Consider the following 20,588-nt stretch of genomic DNA (forward strand, 5'->3'; position numbering starts at 1 on the left):
TACACGACAGTACGATGGAAAGGTCGAACAGTACACGACGAATAACATAGTTTTAATCAGGGATGGAAAACGTTTTTGAAAACGTTTATAATAAAACGTTATTAAGCGAAAAAAAAATGAAAAATGAAAACGAAAAAAATATAATAACAAAATCAATCAATTAATAAAACGAAAAAAAAAAAATAAAATATTATAACGAAATCAAAAACGAAAATAAATTGTAGTATTATATTATTATAATTTATTACGAAAAAAAATATATATACCTGTTATCAAAAAGTTAATAATTCTGATTACTAATAGGTAATTGTTGACAAATAAAATATATTAATAGCATAGCACAATAATTAATTATAGTCCACATGTCATATACACATTGCGACGGTAAAATTCTATTATTTTTCACGATGGCGGTCATGGATCGTAGTGTAATAATCTATAACATGGTTGCTGCTTCAATTATTATAATATGATTATATTATTATCAGTGGCGGATTTAGCGTTTTGGCGCTCCTAGGCTTAATCATTCTGCCCCCCCCCCCCTTATCACTCTACTAAGGAACCAACAATATTTGGTCTAAACCCTTCTCTTCATATTTTATTCAGTTTTTTTTATTAAAAAAAAAAAAATATTTAATATTAAATATTTAAAACAGAAAACTTCTAAAAATATAATATTTCATGTCTATTATTTTACTTCAGATACCATTATTACCAGTACAAATAAACAATACTTATATAGTTACATAACGGAAATATAAATAGCCAGATATGAAAATACCTATACTCGGATAGTCGGATGTTCCCAATAAGTACATAAGTACAGTGGAGCGTCGATTATCCGTACTAATTGGGACCGAAGGGGGTGCGAATAATCGATTTGTGCGGATAATCAAACAACCATTGAAAATTGTAATATAAGTTAAAAAGTAATTTACTAGATATAATACTAAATATAATATTCATACAAAATATAAAAAATTACATATATATATATATATATATATATATATATATATATATATATATATATATATTTATATATAATATAACAATATAGTACACGATATAACATAACGAATGATAAAACTAAATTAAATTAAACTAAAAATAAATTTGTACTCAAACATTTTGTAGTGCGGATAATTGACATGCGGATAATCGACGCTCCACTGTACTAATAAGTTATTAATAAGTAATAACTAGTAACTATCTGTATTATTTTATTACAAATGAAATATTTTCAAATTGTAATAATAATTGTAATATTCTTATTATAGCCTATAAGTATGCATCATACAATGTACATATTAATATATTATTATAACTTTTTAAAATTTTTTTATTTGTGTTCATATGATAAATATAAAAAAAATATATTAAAATAAATATACCTAATAAGTTAATAATAACCCTTAATTCTATAAAAAAAAAACCGCCCTTCCAAAAAAGTCGCCCTAGGCTATAAGCCTTTTAGCCTGTCCTCTAATACGCCACTGATTATTATCAATTGATTTTAGCAGTTGCATTAGGAATTGATTTTGTTTTATAATTTATTATATCTACTCACAGGGCCCCCACAAGGGGGGCTGATGGACTTTGAGTACAGGGGCCTGCTATTTTCAGGGCCCGTGGGCCCGTTGAAATTTATTTTTAATTTTTGAAATTTTAGTAGAAATACTTATTTTACATTAAATAATATTATAAATTAATATTTTATACATATATAGTTATTTTGATAGTTCAAAATGGGTATTAACCAATGATTACCTAGAAATGAATGAATTGGCTTCGAAATTCAATTTTGACGATATCATTACCGAGTTCGCTGAGCTCAAAGCCCGCAAAATAAAATTTTAACTTAAAAAAAATATATTAAATATAAATTAAAATATACTTGTTTTTTCTTTTTTAATTTAAATAATATTGTAATAAAAAAATAAAATAGACAAACGAAGTAAAAATGTTGAAATACTTATGAATTTTAAATTTGAATTGGTATAATGAAAAAACAAATGTTATTCCTAAAATTGTTATATTTATATATAAATAGTAAATTGTATTTTTGGAAGTTTTATAAAAGGCTCGGACAACCATTTAGTGTGGGGCCCCGAAATCGTGTGTAGAGGCCCTGCCTACTCATTATCCAATTTGCTATTATAGTTAATTGTAACAATAACACGACTTTATAGAAATCTGAGTGTTTTACTTTACGTCTTTACCGACCCTTTAGTATTTATTCTTTACCAATACACTTTAAAAAAAAAAAAAACGTTTTAATTTAAAATTTTGAATTTTATTATTTTTATAAAAAATATAAATTATAATTTTGATTTGAAATTTAAATTTTTAATATTAAGAATAAATAATTATAACTTAAGTGCATTCCTTAATTCAGTATATTGAATATTTATTATAACTATTATAAGTTAGGTATAAGAAATAAGAATATATATAAAAAAAAAATGATCAAAAACGTTATTTGGAAACATTAAAGAAAAATAACGTTTTTAAAACCGTTAAAAAAAACGATATTTTAATCAATAAACAAAAAACGTAAACGTTTTCTATCCCTGGTTTTATGCCATGGCAATTTGTTGAGTACAATACCACTACATGTGCGTAATATATTAATTTATACGCACGGAACATGATGCATCATATATCCGGGGCAGTGAACCTTTTCCGATTCTAATGCCCGGATTTGATAGTTGGAACTTTTAAAAACATTCATGTGCCATCAAAAATATTAAGTATTTGCGTTTGTTTAACAAATTATACCGTATACTAGTGCTCTGCATAGTCCGATCTTAATCAGTCCGGTCCGGTGTAGTACAGTCCTAACATACAAAAACTATTAAATCGTCGGTTTGGTCCAGTCCTTAGATCAAACGCATTATTTTCAGTCCGATCCCAATCATGATACTTAAAATCTAAATACAGATATTGTTATGTGAACAAATAAAACGATAAATAACCTACAACTTTAGGTAAATATTTATCTACAAAGTCGGGTAGTCCGGTCCAGTGTAATACTAAACGCATCATATGGTACGGTCTGGGCTAATACAGACTGAATCTCACGGACCGGTTGAAAATGTTTTAAGATCAAACCGACAGTCCGGTTCACGGTCTACTTTATTAAATGTTATTTAATTACTGGTCCGGTCCGGTCTAAAAATAACATGAAGCCGTCGGTTTGGTCCAATATTTGGCCTTTGATTAACGTTTAAGTGTGGTCCGGTCCGACTTCGGTCCCCTGGTAAAATTTGAAGTCCGGTTTGGTCCTGAAAATAACGGACCGTGCAGAGCACTACCCCGTATACAATGTATACTATACATGTATGCATCGCGTATCGCACGATATCGTTATTATATCTTATTGAGTATTTCGGTTTCGTAAGACAAAAACCAAACTGTTAAACATTTTCTTTCGGTAAACACGTTGGAAATGTCAGAAAATTAGAAAAAATTAGAAAGAAAAAAAAAACTATATCGTTATACAACATTACTACGTAATATTTCGTATTATTATGAACATCGCGAACGGTATTTATCACATAGGTACTCGCGTCCAGGAGTCCTGGAGAAACAGCTGTACACCGGTTCGAAGACGACATGGAGTGTTGATCGTTATGTACACTGCAGTGAACCCCGGGGAAGGGGTTACGGATTTCGTTGTTGGAAATTTCGTTAAGATGAATAATAGTGTTGTGCTAATTACTGATGTGTCTAGAACATAATACGGCCGAGATCGCTCGTCAATCGGTCGACCGGCGTCCCGAGACAAAGAAATCGCTGACGGAAGAATGACGCGCCGAATCGTTGACAGTATCGTCGAGTACACGCGATTTACGTACGGACACGCATCGACACGGACGTGTCTTGCGCACACAACACAAACGATCAAAGTGTAACCGTTTATCTAACAACGTAAGTTGTTTATCTAAAAAAAATGACGGGGGAAATTTTTATATTTTTATAGCTCTCTTAAATGTTTTATTTGAATAATTTTTTTTTATGTACACTATAATTTAAATAATTTGAACTTGACATTAGTAAATATCTTAGTATAACTCTACGGTCTTTAATAGTTACTTTTAATATCGTATTTTTCTATTGTCGGACTCTGGAACTCCCAGCATATCACCATGCGTCGGACTGCCGGTGTTATCGCTTTTTTCCGATTGTTATAATATAAAAATAAATTTTACAAGAATGATTATTGTGCCCCCTCTGTCAAAATATTCTAGATCCGCCGCTGAACGTAACCGTTGTCGTGAATTCGGAGTACAACCTCCTTGGTCGAATTTATTGAATCGACCGATCGGTTTTCGGTTATTGTTGATAAACCTATGCATCTAAGACTTTCGCTATGACTTTTCCACGAGTTGTTCGCGACAACCAAATCGGCGGTAGTGATTTTTCGTTTTTCGTTTGTGCTTTTCACCCGACGAATATGACATTTCGTACAGATAACGCAAACGTTTATCGAACACGAGACCGGTCATCAAATCCGGAATCGGTAAATAAACAATGATAATGATAATGATTTTGCGATAAATGCTCCTTAAATGCGCCCAGTAAATCATAATGTTACGACGACGCTGTATTCCTATGAAAACATTAACGCTATAAAATATTGAAATAATATTGTACGAAATAAACTTAGAGAACGTAAATCACATTTTGTAACTGTTCTATGACTTCGTGCAATGTTTTGACGACGCTCGTTTTTATTTCGTTTTTTACCGTCCGGGACCGTATTGGATGTTGTATATCCGTTGAAATAATACATGTGCTTGCCGGTTCACCCAATGCGCGGTTACGTCTTGATTATTCGGGGACACCTGTCCCCGCAAATTATTGTTTTGACCTGGGAGTGGAGCGATGTAATAGGATACACAGAGGCTTTTATTTGTTCATCGTCAGATGTCCTTCCACGCGAAGGAGTTTTGCCATCCCTTACCCTTTCACCGCGACACAACGTAAATATATTTATCTTTTACATTCGCGTTTGGTTTTTTCGTATTTATTTTCACTAACCCGTAAGCAAAATCCTCTTAAGGTTTTCTTAAGCGCAATCGATGATAATATTAAATAAATACAAAGAAAACGCAACATTCCGAGAAAGCCACCGATATTATTTTAGGACGACTAAATCTCCTTACCCAAAAGTCACCCCTGTATACGCTTTACCCAGGGATTGTTTTAAAGCTTATTACCATGCGATCCAATTTAATCAACTATAACTATAACACAAATATATTAATTTCTGTATCCATGGCTATTATATTTACTCTGGTTCTAACAATGGATTTCTAAAAAGTCACAGAAATCCAATTGACTTAATAATAACGCTACAAACCTTGAAGTACTATCTGATCTGAAGATTTAGTCTAGGTAACTAGGGAAAAAACGAATAATGAAAACACACGAATACATCTAAAATTAACTTAATACAGTCTAAAGTCTGATTGTCGTGTTCCATTGACCACGGCGGTATTATCGGATAAGTACGGTCTTTTTTTATTCCGTGGAGCTGGTATACCATGGTAGTGTGCACTAATGAACTTGCACCGCTGTCATTAGATAAATTTTATCGGTTGCGCTTTCGGTGCCCCGCGCGTACCACTACCGTGCGCATGGTGTCGCGTCGTTGTTAATTATTTTTTTATTTTTTTTTTTGTTCGTCGTCGAAAAAAATGTATTTATTTCCGTCGTTTACGCACCTCTCGCCGGCATCGAAACCTTGGCTTCATCACCAGCGAAGTACTTATCTGGTAATATTAATTTTTAATATTTTTAGTATTAAGTTTTTAAATTTGTAATTTTGATTTTTATTTATATAAAAGGGTCCTTTCGTCCCGATATATGTTTTAGCTGCGATTTCCGTTTTCTGATTTCTGACATGAGCTTACAGGTATAATATCAACAAAAACCTTCCTCGACAGTAGCAATCGTTCGAGTAAATGAGGGGGCATAACACAAAACGGGTATTTTAAAACAGTAGCAAATTTAATAACAAAAATATGTCTGGTTCATAGAATTAATAGCTAGAAAGAATATTAAATGGATCTTCGTTTTACAGATAAGATATGAAGCGTGATAGGAACTTAAGTGTTTTTATTGCATATAAATATGGTAGGGAATGGCAAATTATTATATATAAATGCGCAGCAGAGTGGTCCAAAAATGAAAATAGTTGGCCAAAAATCTAATTTTTTTAAAACTAGTTAAAAATAATGTACTATAAATTAATTAAATAATATTTTCATTTTTAATTGATTTTTTTGTAATTATGAAGCAATAAAAAAGTATACAATATAATTCTGTTTTATGGGGAATAAAATATTTTTAATGATAATCATAAAATAATATAATATTATTCCTTTTTAAATATTTTTTATTACGATATATTTAAAAATAGTTAATTTATGTAAATTATATTGTTTTGAATATTCATCACTACTATCATTTGTGTAATTTTAGGAATTAAAGCCATATTTTTAATTTTTTTTATTTTATAAATAAAATTTGTTCACAATAAAATGATTGACTCACCAAAATTCAACTGCTTACTACAACGAATTGCACAAAAATGCGCAGCTAAATATTACACATTTTTGTTCAATAGATGGTTAATTAGATGATACCAATATATCTGTGAAGCTCGGTGAAAACATTAATTTTATAGACTTTAAAAACATATGAATTTATCTTTGTAATATTTAGAAATGTATATATTTCCACTACTATTACGGGTCGATAATACTTGTTATATGATAATTGGATCGTTAAATAATATCAGTAATTCATATATTATATATATATATATATATATCAAACGAAAACATTTTGGTTGATTTTTATTTTATTTGGTGGGGACAAATTATTATGAACCAAAAATCGCAGTATTTGTTAAAATAATACATTTTATCTATTTTAAATGTTTTATTTATCCATGAATATATATAAATTATGCTATTATTTTTATACAGTTGTATAACTTAAGTTCTGTAAAAAAAAAAAATATATATACAAAAGAAAAATTTTAATTTTTTGAAACCCAAAAAAATCATTTTTGGTCAACTATTTTCATTTTCGGACCACTGTGTGCAGGTTACTATGTACTATGTATAGTTATTAAAATTAACAAATTAAATATATATTATAATTAGAACAACAGAGTTTTAATTGGTAATAAGTCAGTACTCTTTTTCATATCACTGAAATCATTGACTATCGGTTAACCAAAAAATATTTGAGATATTTTTAATGGTCGAATACTTAGATCCAATTCCATCAAAGTAATTCTATATGAAGTGTTAGCCATATAAATTTATGTAAATACATACTAAAACTACATAAATCGATATTGAGTTTCTTACGACAATTGTTGAGGAAAAAATATCGTTGGACATTATTATAATAATTTTAATTATCACAGCGCATGTCTATACTAGCATAGAAAAAACAAGTAACGCAGGTTGACAATTGGAATAGGTATAGGTTAGGTTGGAAAGTTTAATATTATTTGAAGGGGGAAAAAAATGATATCGCGATTTTATGACAAAGACACGTAATAACGAGATGTCGTTCGCCACGTTTGATTCGTGAACGGCCGCGCGTAAGAAAAAAATCATCAAATTGCAATTTAACCATCTGTCGAAATAACGTAACGACGATGAGGTCAACTAATATTGATGTCGGTACAATAATAGTATTTACTCCAATTAACAGTTTTGCGTTGCATTCGCTCGGTCGATGATAAAAGTGCGTGCGCGCGGGTAAAACGTGGAACAAATTGGTAATTATTCGTAAATATCGGGCAGCGGTACGGTGGGCGAGGGTTAACGGCTAACGTTCGATGTAGTCACTACTGATTGATTTGCAAACCGGAAGGAAAATCGTTTAGCGAACACGCGCGCGTTTATCGCATGCGCAAACGACGGTGCTATAACCATGGTATTGACCGTTGAATCGTTTTTCACGATAACGTCTCCAAAGACGTTGATGTGGTGATTATTTTTCGGGGTTTTCGTCTCGATCGAACGTACGGAAACGCTTGAACTGAAATGGATTTATAGTTTCATTGCTCGTGTGGTCAGATAATTTTTTTTTCGGTCAGTTCGCTGATCGCATTTAGTGGGTAAGACTGGAAAAAATACTTTGAACGGTGGGGGAACCATAAACTGTTGCCGGTGCGCGGAGAGGGTGCTGTGAAAGGGTCGTGACGATTGCTCTCGCTCGTCGAAGCGTACAATGTATAGTTTTGGCATATTGGCGAAAAATAAACGTCGACGCTTGGCATTCATCAAGATCAAGTCGCCAATTCCGTTATTGACGACTACCACCCCTCGTCAATAATAATATCGTTACTTAAAGTCACCACCGACCTTATCGCAACACTATAGGGTAGGTATTTCGTTTTATAATTCGACTATATAAAAGTGTTCATAAAACATTGCCAACATATCGATACGAAAACCATAAGTAAAACAACACATACTGTACATACTCGTACCTACATTGATTTGATAATATTATTGTATACAACAGTTGAATTAATCAGTATCGTCCGGAAGATATTTTTAACAGTTTTTGATTACAGCAAATAATATATTGATTTGAGAAAACATTTGGGTTGAAAAAGCGCCTAATCGTTATATACTCTAATGCTATCTATTTTTTTTTTTATTCATCTTACACATATCTGAATCGGTAATTATTGTTGAAAAAAAAAAAGAAACGTAAAAAAGAAAATATGCATCGAGCTCGGAGTTAAGGATGTTTCGCCCCTTATGAATTTGATTTTCAAAACATATTTTTTTAGTGCACCTGTACATATCAATGAGTATATTTCCTCAAAATTTCAAAAGATTTGATATGATAATTTTCACTCTATACCAGTGCGTATAGAATGTTGTTTGAATGAAAAATAGATTACCAATAAAAAATGTTGTTCATTTACCATATTTTACCAAACTGTATTTGTAACTTTAATGAATCATTTTTTCATTGCGTTTGAACGCGTCTCGGTTGAATGTCAATTGAATGTCGTTTGATTACGGTTTGTCACAAAAACTGCAGGGCTCGAATAAACCCGCACGCATGAACGTTCAATTGTTTCGTTATGAAATGTCATTGTTATGAAATGAATTAATACCCAAGCGTCATTATTTCGGTACACAAATCAGTACACGAGCACATTTTATGTACAATCGTACAGGTATGGAATTTTGAACATATATATGCGATTTAAAAATGTTATTCACGAACGTTAATCAAGACATAATGTTATACGATTTCAATGAACACGGATGCTGAACAGCGAATAAAACAATTTCCTTGTCATATCGCATAACTAATTACTCCAAAGCACATAATCAATTTGATTAAATGAATTACGTGACTTTGATGTGTCCAACTTTTGATCGACCGGATGACAAGTTCCGGTCACGGATTCGGTGCGTTTCAACCTTCGACTATCGTCATCAGTGGCGGTACTTTTACAGGTCACCCGTGCAATGTGCGCACGCATCTTTGCTCTTCTAACCGCATTTAATGAAAATTAGAAAATTATAATAATCATCGATTAGCGCATGTATAATAATACTATAATTATGTTTAACGAAAAAAGAGAAAGTCAAGCTAAGCTGATTTTTTTTTTTTTTTTTTTTATAAAACGAAACAGATAAATTAAAGTTATTAAATTTCATCGGATTAACAATAGAAATTTAATGTAATATTTTGATGAATAGCATTGTTGTATAGATACAGTACTTTATAATTCCATGAATACAATTACTATAAATTAGCCGTAACAGTTATCGTAAATATCACTGCCTAATGTTGGATTGTCGTTTAATGCAAATAAAACTGTATTCAATATTCCCGTGTTATTAGTATTCAGTTAGGTAGCAGAGAAGATTTCTGTCATCCCCGGAGAGAATTAGCGTTATTTCGACACTTATAAAAAAAATTCCATAACGAGATCAAAAAAGTTTGTTCTTAATTTTTTTATGTACAAGTACATTTTTTACAGAAATACATTTGAACGCAAATTTCAGAAACTTTGTACACGAATAGTAAGAAGCAAAACCAAAAAACAAAAAAATAATAATCATCATTCTAGTGATATATGCCATCGAGTGCAGTCGATAGCTATAACGGTGATTCTAAAAGAACAGAAATCGGATTGGGGACTAAAAGCCACTCGCAGTGAAAGCCGCATCAATATTTCCAGTCACACTTGGACGAATAGACCAGATAAACGTAAACTGTGATGCACAGTGTTCGCTCTTCGGATACAAAAATAATATATTATGACGTACTGTATATACATTGGTAGCGTATACCTATTCAATACTATTGGTACAGCGTAGTTTTTATAGCAGTTGTGTAAACGGATAAAATAGTGTAGGAAATTAATCAGAAGTCCGCGCCTATACATTTTGTAAATTACGGAAACGCTTGCACGTCATCCGTCTAATCATGCATAAACCGAGTAAAGGAATTCTAGACCGGAACTCTCCTTTTTTTTTTATGTAAAACACGCGCAGGCACACACGCGTACGCAACATCAGTGGTGTGGTTATAATTCGATTTGACTTGGGGGAGGGGGATGTATACATAATACGTCTTATAACAACAATTCGATAGCTGCTTCACCTTCGTTTGCACGAAATGGCGATGTAGTATCGCGATATTGTTTACATTTATGTTTTACATAGTTTTCGGGTAATGTTTTTTTATTATTCACGTCGATTAAAATATTTTTAGAGCTTGTTTTCGTCTGCCGTACAATGTGTGTACGAAAAATAATACCTACTACATACCTATATATACAGTAATCGCGCCACTGACACATACCAGCTTGCACACACGTGCTCATGTACACTATGGATCGGTGCATATTTTAAGGAATTTTTACTGGGTGAAAGACCATTTTTTTTTCTCTCCCAATAGTCAATGTATAATAATAGTACAATGGTAGTATTTGACGTTCGTTCCTCTGTCCAATATTTTGAAATACTATCAACTAGGCCAGCGGTTCCCAAACTTTCTTGGTTCATGCATCCCCAAAACAAAAAAAAACTTTAATCGCGCCTTTCATAAATAAATAAAACAACATTTTTTTTTATTATTTTAATAAAAGAAAAGTACTTTCGATTAAAAAATAAATATTATATATGATAATATAATATACAATATATATATATATATATATATATATATATATATGTATATTTGTCTTACGCCTCCCTAGGGAGGTGCGCATCACAGTTTGGGAATCAATGAACTAAGCGACAAAATATTTTCACTGGGCGAAATTTGTGTTGTCTAGTTGACTAGTTTAAAAAAAGAACCGCTATACACGGATACGCGTGCGTATTTTTGTGTTTGTTTACGGCCGTTATACACACAAGCTCTTGGGTAACGAAATACCATGACTATATTTTTTATTATTCTCTTAAGATCTGCATAAATAAATCGCAGGATTGGCAAGTGCTGACAGACATATGGGGAGCTGATTTAAATATGTTTTTTTTATTCCCTTTTCCTTTTCCCGTTTGTTTTCTGTTATACGTGTACTATATTCACAAGGGTAACATTTTTTTTTTTAAAATACGGAACGCGATATATTATTTTTTTTCCTTACTTGAATTACAAAATAAATGTGTGCTATACCGTGTGTTCAATTTTAAAGGTAACAGGAAATATTTTGAACGCAAGACCTTGAATTTAATTCGGGTTTTTTTTACAGGGTACAGGACTTATAAATACATATGTTTTTGATAAATTCTAATTTTTAACTTTTTTTTATCTGCGCATGCGCAGATAAATAAAAATTTCTTAAATAGGAACCACCATTATTGACACTGGATTCGGTTTACTCTATTTTTTTTGAGCAACTTTGATCTTTACAGTTTTTTAATGTGTTCAAAATTGACATTTTTAAGACGATTGAAAGTTTTAAACTAGGTAATTCATATTTATCGCATATTTCAAAGCATTTTCCAACAAGATGTTCCCGCCCATTATGCAATTATTGTTCAAGAATTCCTTAATCAAACTTTTAGCAATAAATGGATGGGTACATATGGCTCGCTAGATTACCTGATATAACACCGTTGGATTATTTTTTATGGAGACATTAAAAAACAGTAGTTTATGAAAATCCACTTATTAATCTTGATGATTTGAAAAATAATATAATCATTGCGTGTAATGAACTCATCGAAAATCAAATAATAGCAGCTACACAAATAGAACTACTTAGACGAATGGAAGCATGTGTTGAAAATAATGACAATAATTTTGAACAGTTTATGAAATTTTATTGAATTTATTGAAAATATATTTTAAGAAATTTTACTGCGCATGCGCAGATAAGAAAAAGTTAAAAATTAGAATTTATCAAAAAAATATTTATTTATAAGTCCTATACCCTGTAAAATCCTAATTGCGGCTGAATTTTTTTTTCTGAGCACCAATGAGTTGCGGTTCGATTAATATTTGGCATAACATTACTATAATATAATGACAGAATAGTATAGATACTAAAGTACACCCTTAGTCGTTGTTTAACTACAGCTAAAAATATTTCGTTGCTTTTTCTAATTCTGCTATACTAAAAGTACATGCATAGGCGTGCCCAGCGTTTCAAGTCGGGTGCAGCGAATATTTTTACTGATCCATTTTTTCGCGATAAATCACAATATTGACAACAAACGTGATTTGCTCGGCAAGTATATGCGAGACATTTTTCTTGCTAAAGACAACAACGCGAACTATACGAAAAAGTTGACCGTTGTGGTTTCGGTAGAATAGATCATTTTTTTACCGATTCGTTGTTTGTATGAAGAGATGAAAATAAACGGAACATCGACACACGACTTTTCGGATCGTTATACAGTTTTTTTTTTTTATTGAACGAAACAATGCAATTTTTGAATATCCATAACAAGTTTTTTTGAAATGTAAGTATTATGCAGCACTGGGAAAAAATTAGGAACATGTAATATCACTACTAGAATATTTGTAATATATAGATTTAACGTGCGTTCAAATTTGCCGTCAAATTTTATTTATTTATTTTTTTGTAACTGTTAATAGAATATTATATAATATGGATACGTATGATATGAAAACATTTTACGAAACAAGTTAAATAGAAAAAAAAAAAATTAATGATACAAAACATATTTTAATTTTTTTTTTTTTTTCCATTAATGTTAAATTGCTTTATATGGCGTTTGAATTATCGATAAACTTACGCCGCCGTGTAACTAATTACAATTACTCCAGAGTGCTCGTACTGATAGTACGTACGTCGGGGGCCGCGGGGTGGGGTAGAAATTGTTGTATTTTGATTTTGTAGTAACTCACGTTGAACGGATCCCGATTGTTGTAAGAAACTTTTCTTAAACTGTCTATTACAGTCGTCTCGTTGTCGACCAAAGATCAATCGGCATGACGAATGTTCATGTACCAATAGATTATTAATGACTGTAAAAAATGCGCAGATCGAAATGAATCAATTACATGATAACAAACATTTTTTTTTGCCTGCAATTAAAAAATTAAAAAGGAAAATCCCACAGAAAACTTATGAACCTGCTCGACTTCAAAATGGTGAAGATGAGAGAAGAAAAAATGAAGATCTGGAAATGTTATTTAGCAAGCCGAATATTAGATTATTTCTGAAAGAAAAACGTCTGGAGTGGACTGGTCACGTTTTGCGAGCTGCCAAAAGTTTTAAAAGAAACGTCTTATCAAAAAAACTACAAGAGGAAGACCTCGTTTGAGATGGTTAGATAGGGTGAAGAAGGATATTTTAGATGTCGATAATTCAAAACGACTGGAAGACGAGATAGACTGGAGTGGATGGAGAGACTTGGTAGAAGCATGCAAAAGGCCTCAACGCTCTGTATAGTATCAAAAAAAAAAATAATAAAATTAAAAAATTCATATTATCCACCTTTGCTCGGCTATACTACCTAACCGGAAGATTTCGTATAACGTTCGGAAATATATTATTATCTCGTTTTGTTATATTATACGTGCATCACGCGGATTAGACGCGATCTTACATTCGGTTTTTGTACATTTCGCTTGAGTTACATATTCATTTTTTTAAGGCATAAATAAATAGAACACATTTAAATTTTCACTCAAAGCTAGAAAATTAATCAACACAAGTACTGGTTGTAGTTTAATGGACTATAATACTTATCATGCTTATAATACAAGTCTACAATACTTCTAGGTATACTAAATTAATTGTTTGTTGATTATGTACGTAGATAAAGATTTATTTTTCTCAATACATATGTATATTTAATATATGGTAGAAAGTTATATTGCTGGATTGCTTCTTTGATATCTTTATGTTTTTTTATATTATATTATCATATTATCTTATTGCGCAGTAGCATTTATTGTTAATTTTTTTAATTAATACTGCTATAAATGAACTTATTGTAAATAATTATTTCATCAATTCGAGTAATTTTAATTAGGCATAATATATGTTATACAGAAGATTGTATAATTTAAAATAAAACCGTATGTCGATTGGATGAATAGTTTTGAAGACTACCGGATACCATCAAAATATCATTTAAATTTACACACATATATATATATATATATATATATTTATAAATATAGGTATTACCGGAATAGTTTGCGGTTATTCCATACCCATCAAATAATGAAACTAAAGCGGACATGACTTAAAACACGACCTAATTTTTCTAAAACGATAATTTCATGGCGTTTTTACGCGCGTAACACCTTACGACTGATCACAATACACACATTATACACTGTTAGTTTACACGGTACACTAGAGATAAAAACCGTTAAAAACGAATAATGTGTCAAGGAAACACGCATATTTTCGTACAAGAAAAAAATACATAAATAGAAAAAAAAAACAATTTAAATTATATATATTATGCGATAAAATTGACAAGTCGACGAACTAAGACCCTATTGCATATTCACGTACGTACATACTGCATATATGTATTATTAAATAAATATATAATATTTTATACTTGGATAACGTTTGATTAGTTTTTTTTTATGTTTTTTTTATACTTGAAATAATTAAATGTCTACACTGCTCGTATTGACATAGCATCCAACTGTTGAATATTTAACACGTTTATCTGAAGAAAATTGATGATATAATGATAAGAAAGTAAAACTGCAATAAAAAAAAAAAAGTTTTTTTTTACGAATAAGAGTATCGAGAAATGAGTTATTATGTTATTTTTATGTTAGAAGGATACATAGTAATAAAATATCATAAAGACGTAGAAGTATATTATGCATTGCAATAAGTTGATCAGTTTTAGAATTTCTGATATTAAATTCCACTAGTAATATTCTCGTTCCAGAGAAGAATAAGTGGGTCCAGTTCCGTTTGGTTAGGTTAGGTTAACCACAAAAAGTTGGTCCGAGTAGATACTCATAATTATACAGATAAAATATGTAATGGTGTAGTTACTGGGGCGAGCCCGTTTTCGACTAAAATCGTACCCTTCCCTTTTCGGCCGATTCACTTTTCGACCAAAAAAAAAAAAAATTATATAATAAATTTAAAATAATAAAATAATGATATACAATGTTTGATTATGATGGAAACTACTATAATATATTAATGACGATTCAAGGTTTTACTATCGTAGCGAGGTTTTAGGTTCACATACAGAGCATAATCCCATTTGTAATAGTATCAAGGTTTTTACAAAAACTAGGTTAGGCTCAGACTATAATTTCCCTTGGGGCAAAGCCCTAACATTTTTAAAATTAAAGTTCCGATTTTTCGAAAAAAAATAATGTAAATAATTTTCATTACGATAAGAGATCAAAACTAGATACAAGATATCTTTCTCTTTTATATTAATAGTTTAATATTTATTGAAAAAAATTGTAAATCATTATTTTATTATTTTAAATGTATTATATAAATTTTTGTTTTGGTCGAAAAGGGAAGGGTACGTTTTTGGTCGAAAACGGCCATGCCCAGTTACTGATATAGTCTTAACACGCAAGTGTGATCATATTATACTTGCTTATTTAAAATAAAAATTATTTTTGCGGAAATATTTGAATGGACTTACATGTTTTCGGTGATTAAATTGAATTAGTTTGTTTGTTAATTTCCCCGGAACTGTCCGTAGTAAAAATGCCCGGTAATATTGAAAAACAGAATAACAAATAATCTGTCACGGGAGATCACTGCCATTACCGTGTTCGCGCGTTGATGTGTGACCACGGGTTGACAGCTTCAAAGTGTGACCTTCCGCGTGGACATCCGTATCAAAGGGTTCATCAGACTCAGGTGTGCGATGTCAAGGCTCTCTTCATGTTGTTTGAAAATAGTAATATAATAATCATAGGACCTGTACAGTTGTTATTGTGGTATCTACACGGTACGCGTGTAAACATAAGAATGCGATTCAGTAATGGGGTGGCGACGTCGCATAAGATCGATGGTTTGAACGGAGAAGGGTGCTATGAGTACGGTACTTTCAGCGACGGAATTCCTGCTATGCCAAAAAGGCAGCTGGACAAGACCTCAACGATGGGGGGTCTTCGCAAATAATGACCCTAAATATCTCCATAAACATTCCGAAAAAAAGAAAAAGTAATATAAACAAATTAAATTCTACAAATTAACCGTAAAATAAATGTGATTCTCATAATGTCGGAGAAAACATGATAACAATTTTTTTTTCCTGAGTCACTGAATAGAATGTAAATATAGCGGTTGCAGTGGACTATAATACCTATAATTTTTGCACAATAGAAAGCTCGTCGTGTGGTTGATTTAAGTTAACACTTAATAATAATGTAATATACGCAATTATTATAACTTTTTTTTAGGTACATTTATTGTTAGTAGAAAAAAAAATAGATGGTTTTTTTTATTTATCTTTTATTCATTTTTTTTTTTTTTGTAAAATAACAAAGAAGGGCTCTACTTCGGTAACCACTTTGAGGTCCTGATTGCATTTTAAAAACTTGCTGTTTACACATTACAGATTAAAAAAAAGTATCGAAATTTACATTATGTAGTTCGAATTAATACATTTCATATAACTTTCTTACGCATCATTGGGACGGTGTTAGTCGACGATGATTAATATTTGTTTAGGTTTTTAAACATTCGTTCACGATTCAAAAGATTCATGAGATTAGAAGCGCCAAGAGCAAATACAACACGTTTATAATCATAATAGTACGTTTCGTGTTTCTCTTGACGGCTTTTGGGGTAGATCAAGCAAAACGATAAGCGAAATTTTTCACCGTCGGTTGGAAATTCACGTGATATATACGACTCGTTGGTCCCCTCGGTGCGTTTTCTAACCCTCGAAAGCAATGCCTACGGTTTACCATCACGCGTTTTGAGTTCTCGACATTTGGGTCGTTCGAGAGTACAGCGGACGACGACAACGACGATGAAGAAATCAGCGCGATTTGAATACGATCCTCAATAAGACTGACACAGTGATGGGAGAACAGCTGCTATGGACTACGTAGGCATATAAATAGACGGGCAGGTATAAGATGGTGTAAGGATACTTTATATTATTTAAGTGTATTATTTTGTTTTGGGATAGAAAACATTGCGCTTAGGTGACATTTTTTCTGGGATCCGTAGTAATGCACGGCGCGTGTATAATCAACGACAGCGAACGAAGACTTACAAGTTCAAACCTTCATCGGATCTAAAAGTGATTTTTGTCCCTATGCCTAATGGATTACGATTTTAATAACGAATACATTTTGTTTTTTTTTTCTCGATGCTCAACGGTGAAACGCGTTTCGTTCTCAGGCAATAAAGTTAATTCTTTAATGTATTTTTTTCCTCGAAAAAATCTCGTAGATAATAAATATATTATAAAATTTAAAAGAGTACGCCGTCACCAGTGAGAAAGAAAAAAAAAATAAAATGTAAAAAACTATATTATTATTATACACATATATTATACATTATTGTAAATACCTTATTCGAATTCACGTCTTCAATATTAAGGATTTCATAACTATCTGCTGCTCATAAATTGATTTTCAATTAAAACTAAATTTAAATATAAGTTTTCGTACGCAGTGCGTATAATACATAAGTATTATAATAAATACATGTAAACGCGTTACATAGAATTTAATGTGAGCCGTGTTTTCACAAATGTTCACTGAACGTGTTTTATTTGACTTTATTGTCTAAACAAACTGTAATTGCGTTTTATAATTAATGTATTTACGCACATTTACGCATACAGACATACACTTTCATATACTTAGATATTATATAAATATACACATACTGTAGTATAATTGTATAGCCATTACAAATTATCAAGTAGATAAATTTATGCTTGATTTAATAACTTTTTGTGATTATAATTAAAATATGACAAAAATGTTAGATTTTTGTTAACATAATGAAGTTTTAGTACGCTGTAGAAGTTTTTAATTTTAGATAAATCATGGTCAGAGAAGGGTTTAAAGGTAAAACTTTGATTAACGATGACTGCTATCACGTAAACTTTCAATAATATTTCTGTATATACATAATACTAATTTAAGAGAAAGTAACATAATTTAATTAATCTAATGAATCGCACTCATAAATATATTTAAAGGAATTTTTGTTCGAGTTAAGGGGATTTCAATTTATGTTTTATATAATTATTTATTGTTATACAATTATAAAATATGAAATGTACAAATAGGCATTTTATAATTTGTGTATAGTGTACTTGTAATAATGTATTTAAATTATAATATTGTAATTCGTATCGTACTAAATGTATTAGAATGGATCAAAAAAAACCTAGAGTAAAAAAAATGTATTTTTCATATACAAAAAGGAAATTGAGTTAATTTTTAATAACCTTCATATTGTAATAAATATCAATTTTTTTGTAATCATAATTTCAATTGGTTTAAATGTTTTATAATAACAAATATAATATTATGTATACTTGTAACGTTTAAAATAAATAATATCCGTGAAAATAATTGACGTAATAGGCGGTAGAAATAAATTAAATTGACGTTATTGATAATGTACCGAGAAAATTCCACTTCGTTTCGATTAAAAAACAAAAAACAAATAAAAAAAAAGTTTGCTCGTGTTATTTAAGACAAGACCCAAAGATGATTCTGAGAATAAACTCGGTACGATAATATCGTTTCAAGCATCTGATTTGTGAACAAAATAAAAATAAAACTAGCTTTTAATTAAATTGTGACAGCTCTTGTGTGAAACGTATCACAATTTTGTTTAAAATAAATCATTTATACACAAAAATACAGTACAATATGAGATTTAAGTTCAAATATAAATACCCCTATACAATGGACGATTTTCAAACTGTGTGTCCTGGACAGACTTTTAGTGGTTCCTGAGAAGTTATTTATTTTTAAACTAAACAAACTGTAAAATACCGAAAACCGTCGTAATATTTTGTTACCATACGTTTTCGTCCCGTAAAGCCATAGGAGCCTCGATAGACATTCGATGAAAAATTCTAATTGGGGTGCTCAAAACCTTGAGTAGTATCAGTATAATGAACATAAATATAGCATATGGAATTACATCGTGGATTTCTTGTAAAACCGAATATGAATAAAGGAAAAATAAAATGATGGATCTTAATTAATATTTGATGACTGTAGGTTTTACTATAATTTTTATAAGTTTTTCTAACCGTTTCACTTTTACGCAAATCAATAATAGTTTTCAGTTAGTTTTCTTGAAATGGTAGACCAAACATGGTACCGTTACTCACTCACTATCTTAATATTTTTACTAAAAGATATATTTGAGTAGTAAATCAATCAGTGTATGATTATTATTATTAATAGTTGGTATTTTATTTATTTTATCAGGGTCAAAAATTCCAAAATTTTAAAAACAATTTTCAATAACAAAATTTCATAACTTTTATAATTTAAAAATATCTATCGTTTTATACGAGGTAATGAAATTTCCTACCTTTCCAACGAAGAGACGAATTTGATAAAATATTTTATATACGTACTATCTCCGTTAGTACAAAATGGCCAACACGAATAATATAATGTTAATGCTGAGCGTTTGATGATAATACACATAACGTAATTGAAAATACTTTGTGTCGGTGGATATATATATATCATGATTCAATTATCGTTCAGTTTTTGGAAAAACAAACGAGAAAAATAGGCGAAATACGATTGCGGCGGTAAAAGAGCTTCACGCTGGAACGTTATGAAAACGCATAGAAATCAACGCGCGTTCCGCTCTGTCGTACAGCATCTTACACCGATGCAGTGACACGGGATGCATTGTTAACTAAGGCCTTATAATAAACGCATGCGAAAAGTTATCGAAACCGATATAGTACTTACTATGATAATTAGCACCATGTTCGTGCGGCCGGGTTACATGTTGGGCGAGTTAGATCCGTTCGGGCAGCGGTGTGCGTGTGCGCGTGCGGTTTGCGACCGGACGGGTTGGCTGCGCGGAACGGACTGGATGACGCGAGATTTATCAATATCGATCGATCGATCGA

General features: G+C 31.0%; 1 protein-coding gene across 1 annotated transcript in view; it reads right to left on the reverse strand.

Annotated features, from left to right (window-relative positions):
• The window catches only part of LOC112682883, a 28,811-nt gene extending 8,223 nt beyond the window's left edge, over positions 1–20,588 (reverse strand). The window contains exon 1 of the mRNA XM_025553644.1: positions 20,425–20,588. Within this exon, the coding sequence (XP_025409429.1) occupies positions 20,425–20,442 (18 nt within the window). The 5' untranslated portion in view covers positions 20,443–20,588. The remainder of the gene's footprint in view (positions 1–20,424) is intronic.

This window comes from Sipha flava, unplaced genomic scaffold (assembly GCF_003268045.1).
Source record: "Sipha flava isolate LNK unplaced genomic scaffold, YSA_version1 213_pilon_pilon, whole genome shotgun sequence".
In the NCBI taxonomy this organism is placed as follows: domain Eukaryota; kingdom Metazoa; phylum Arthropoda; class Insecta; order Hemiptera; family Aphididae; genus Sipha; species Sipha flava.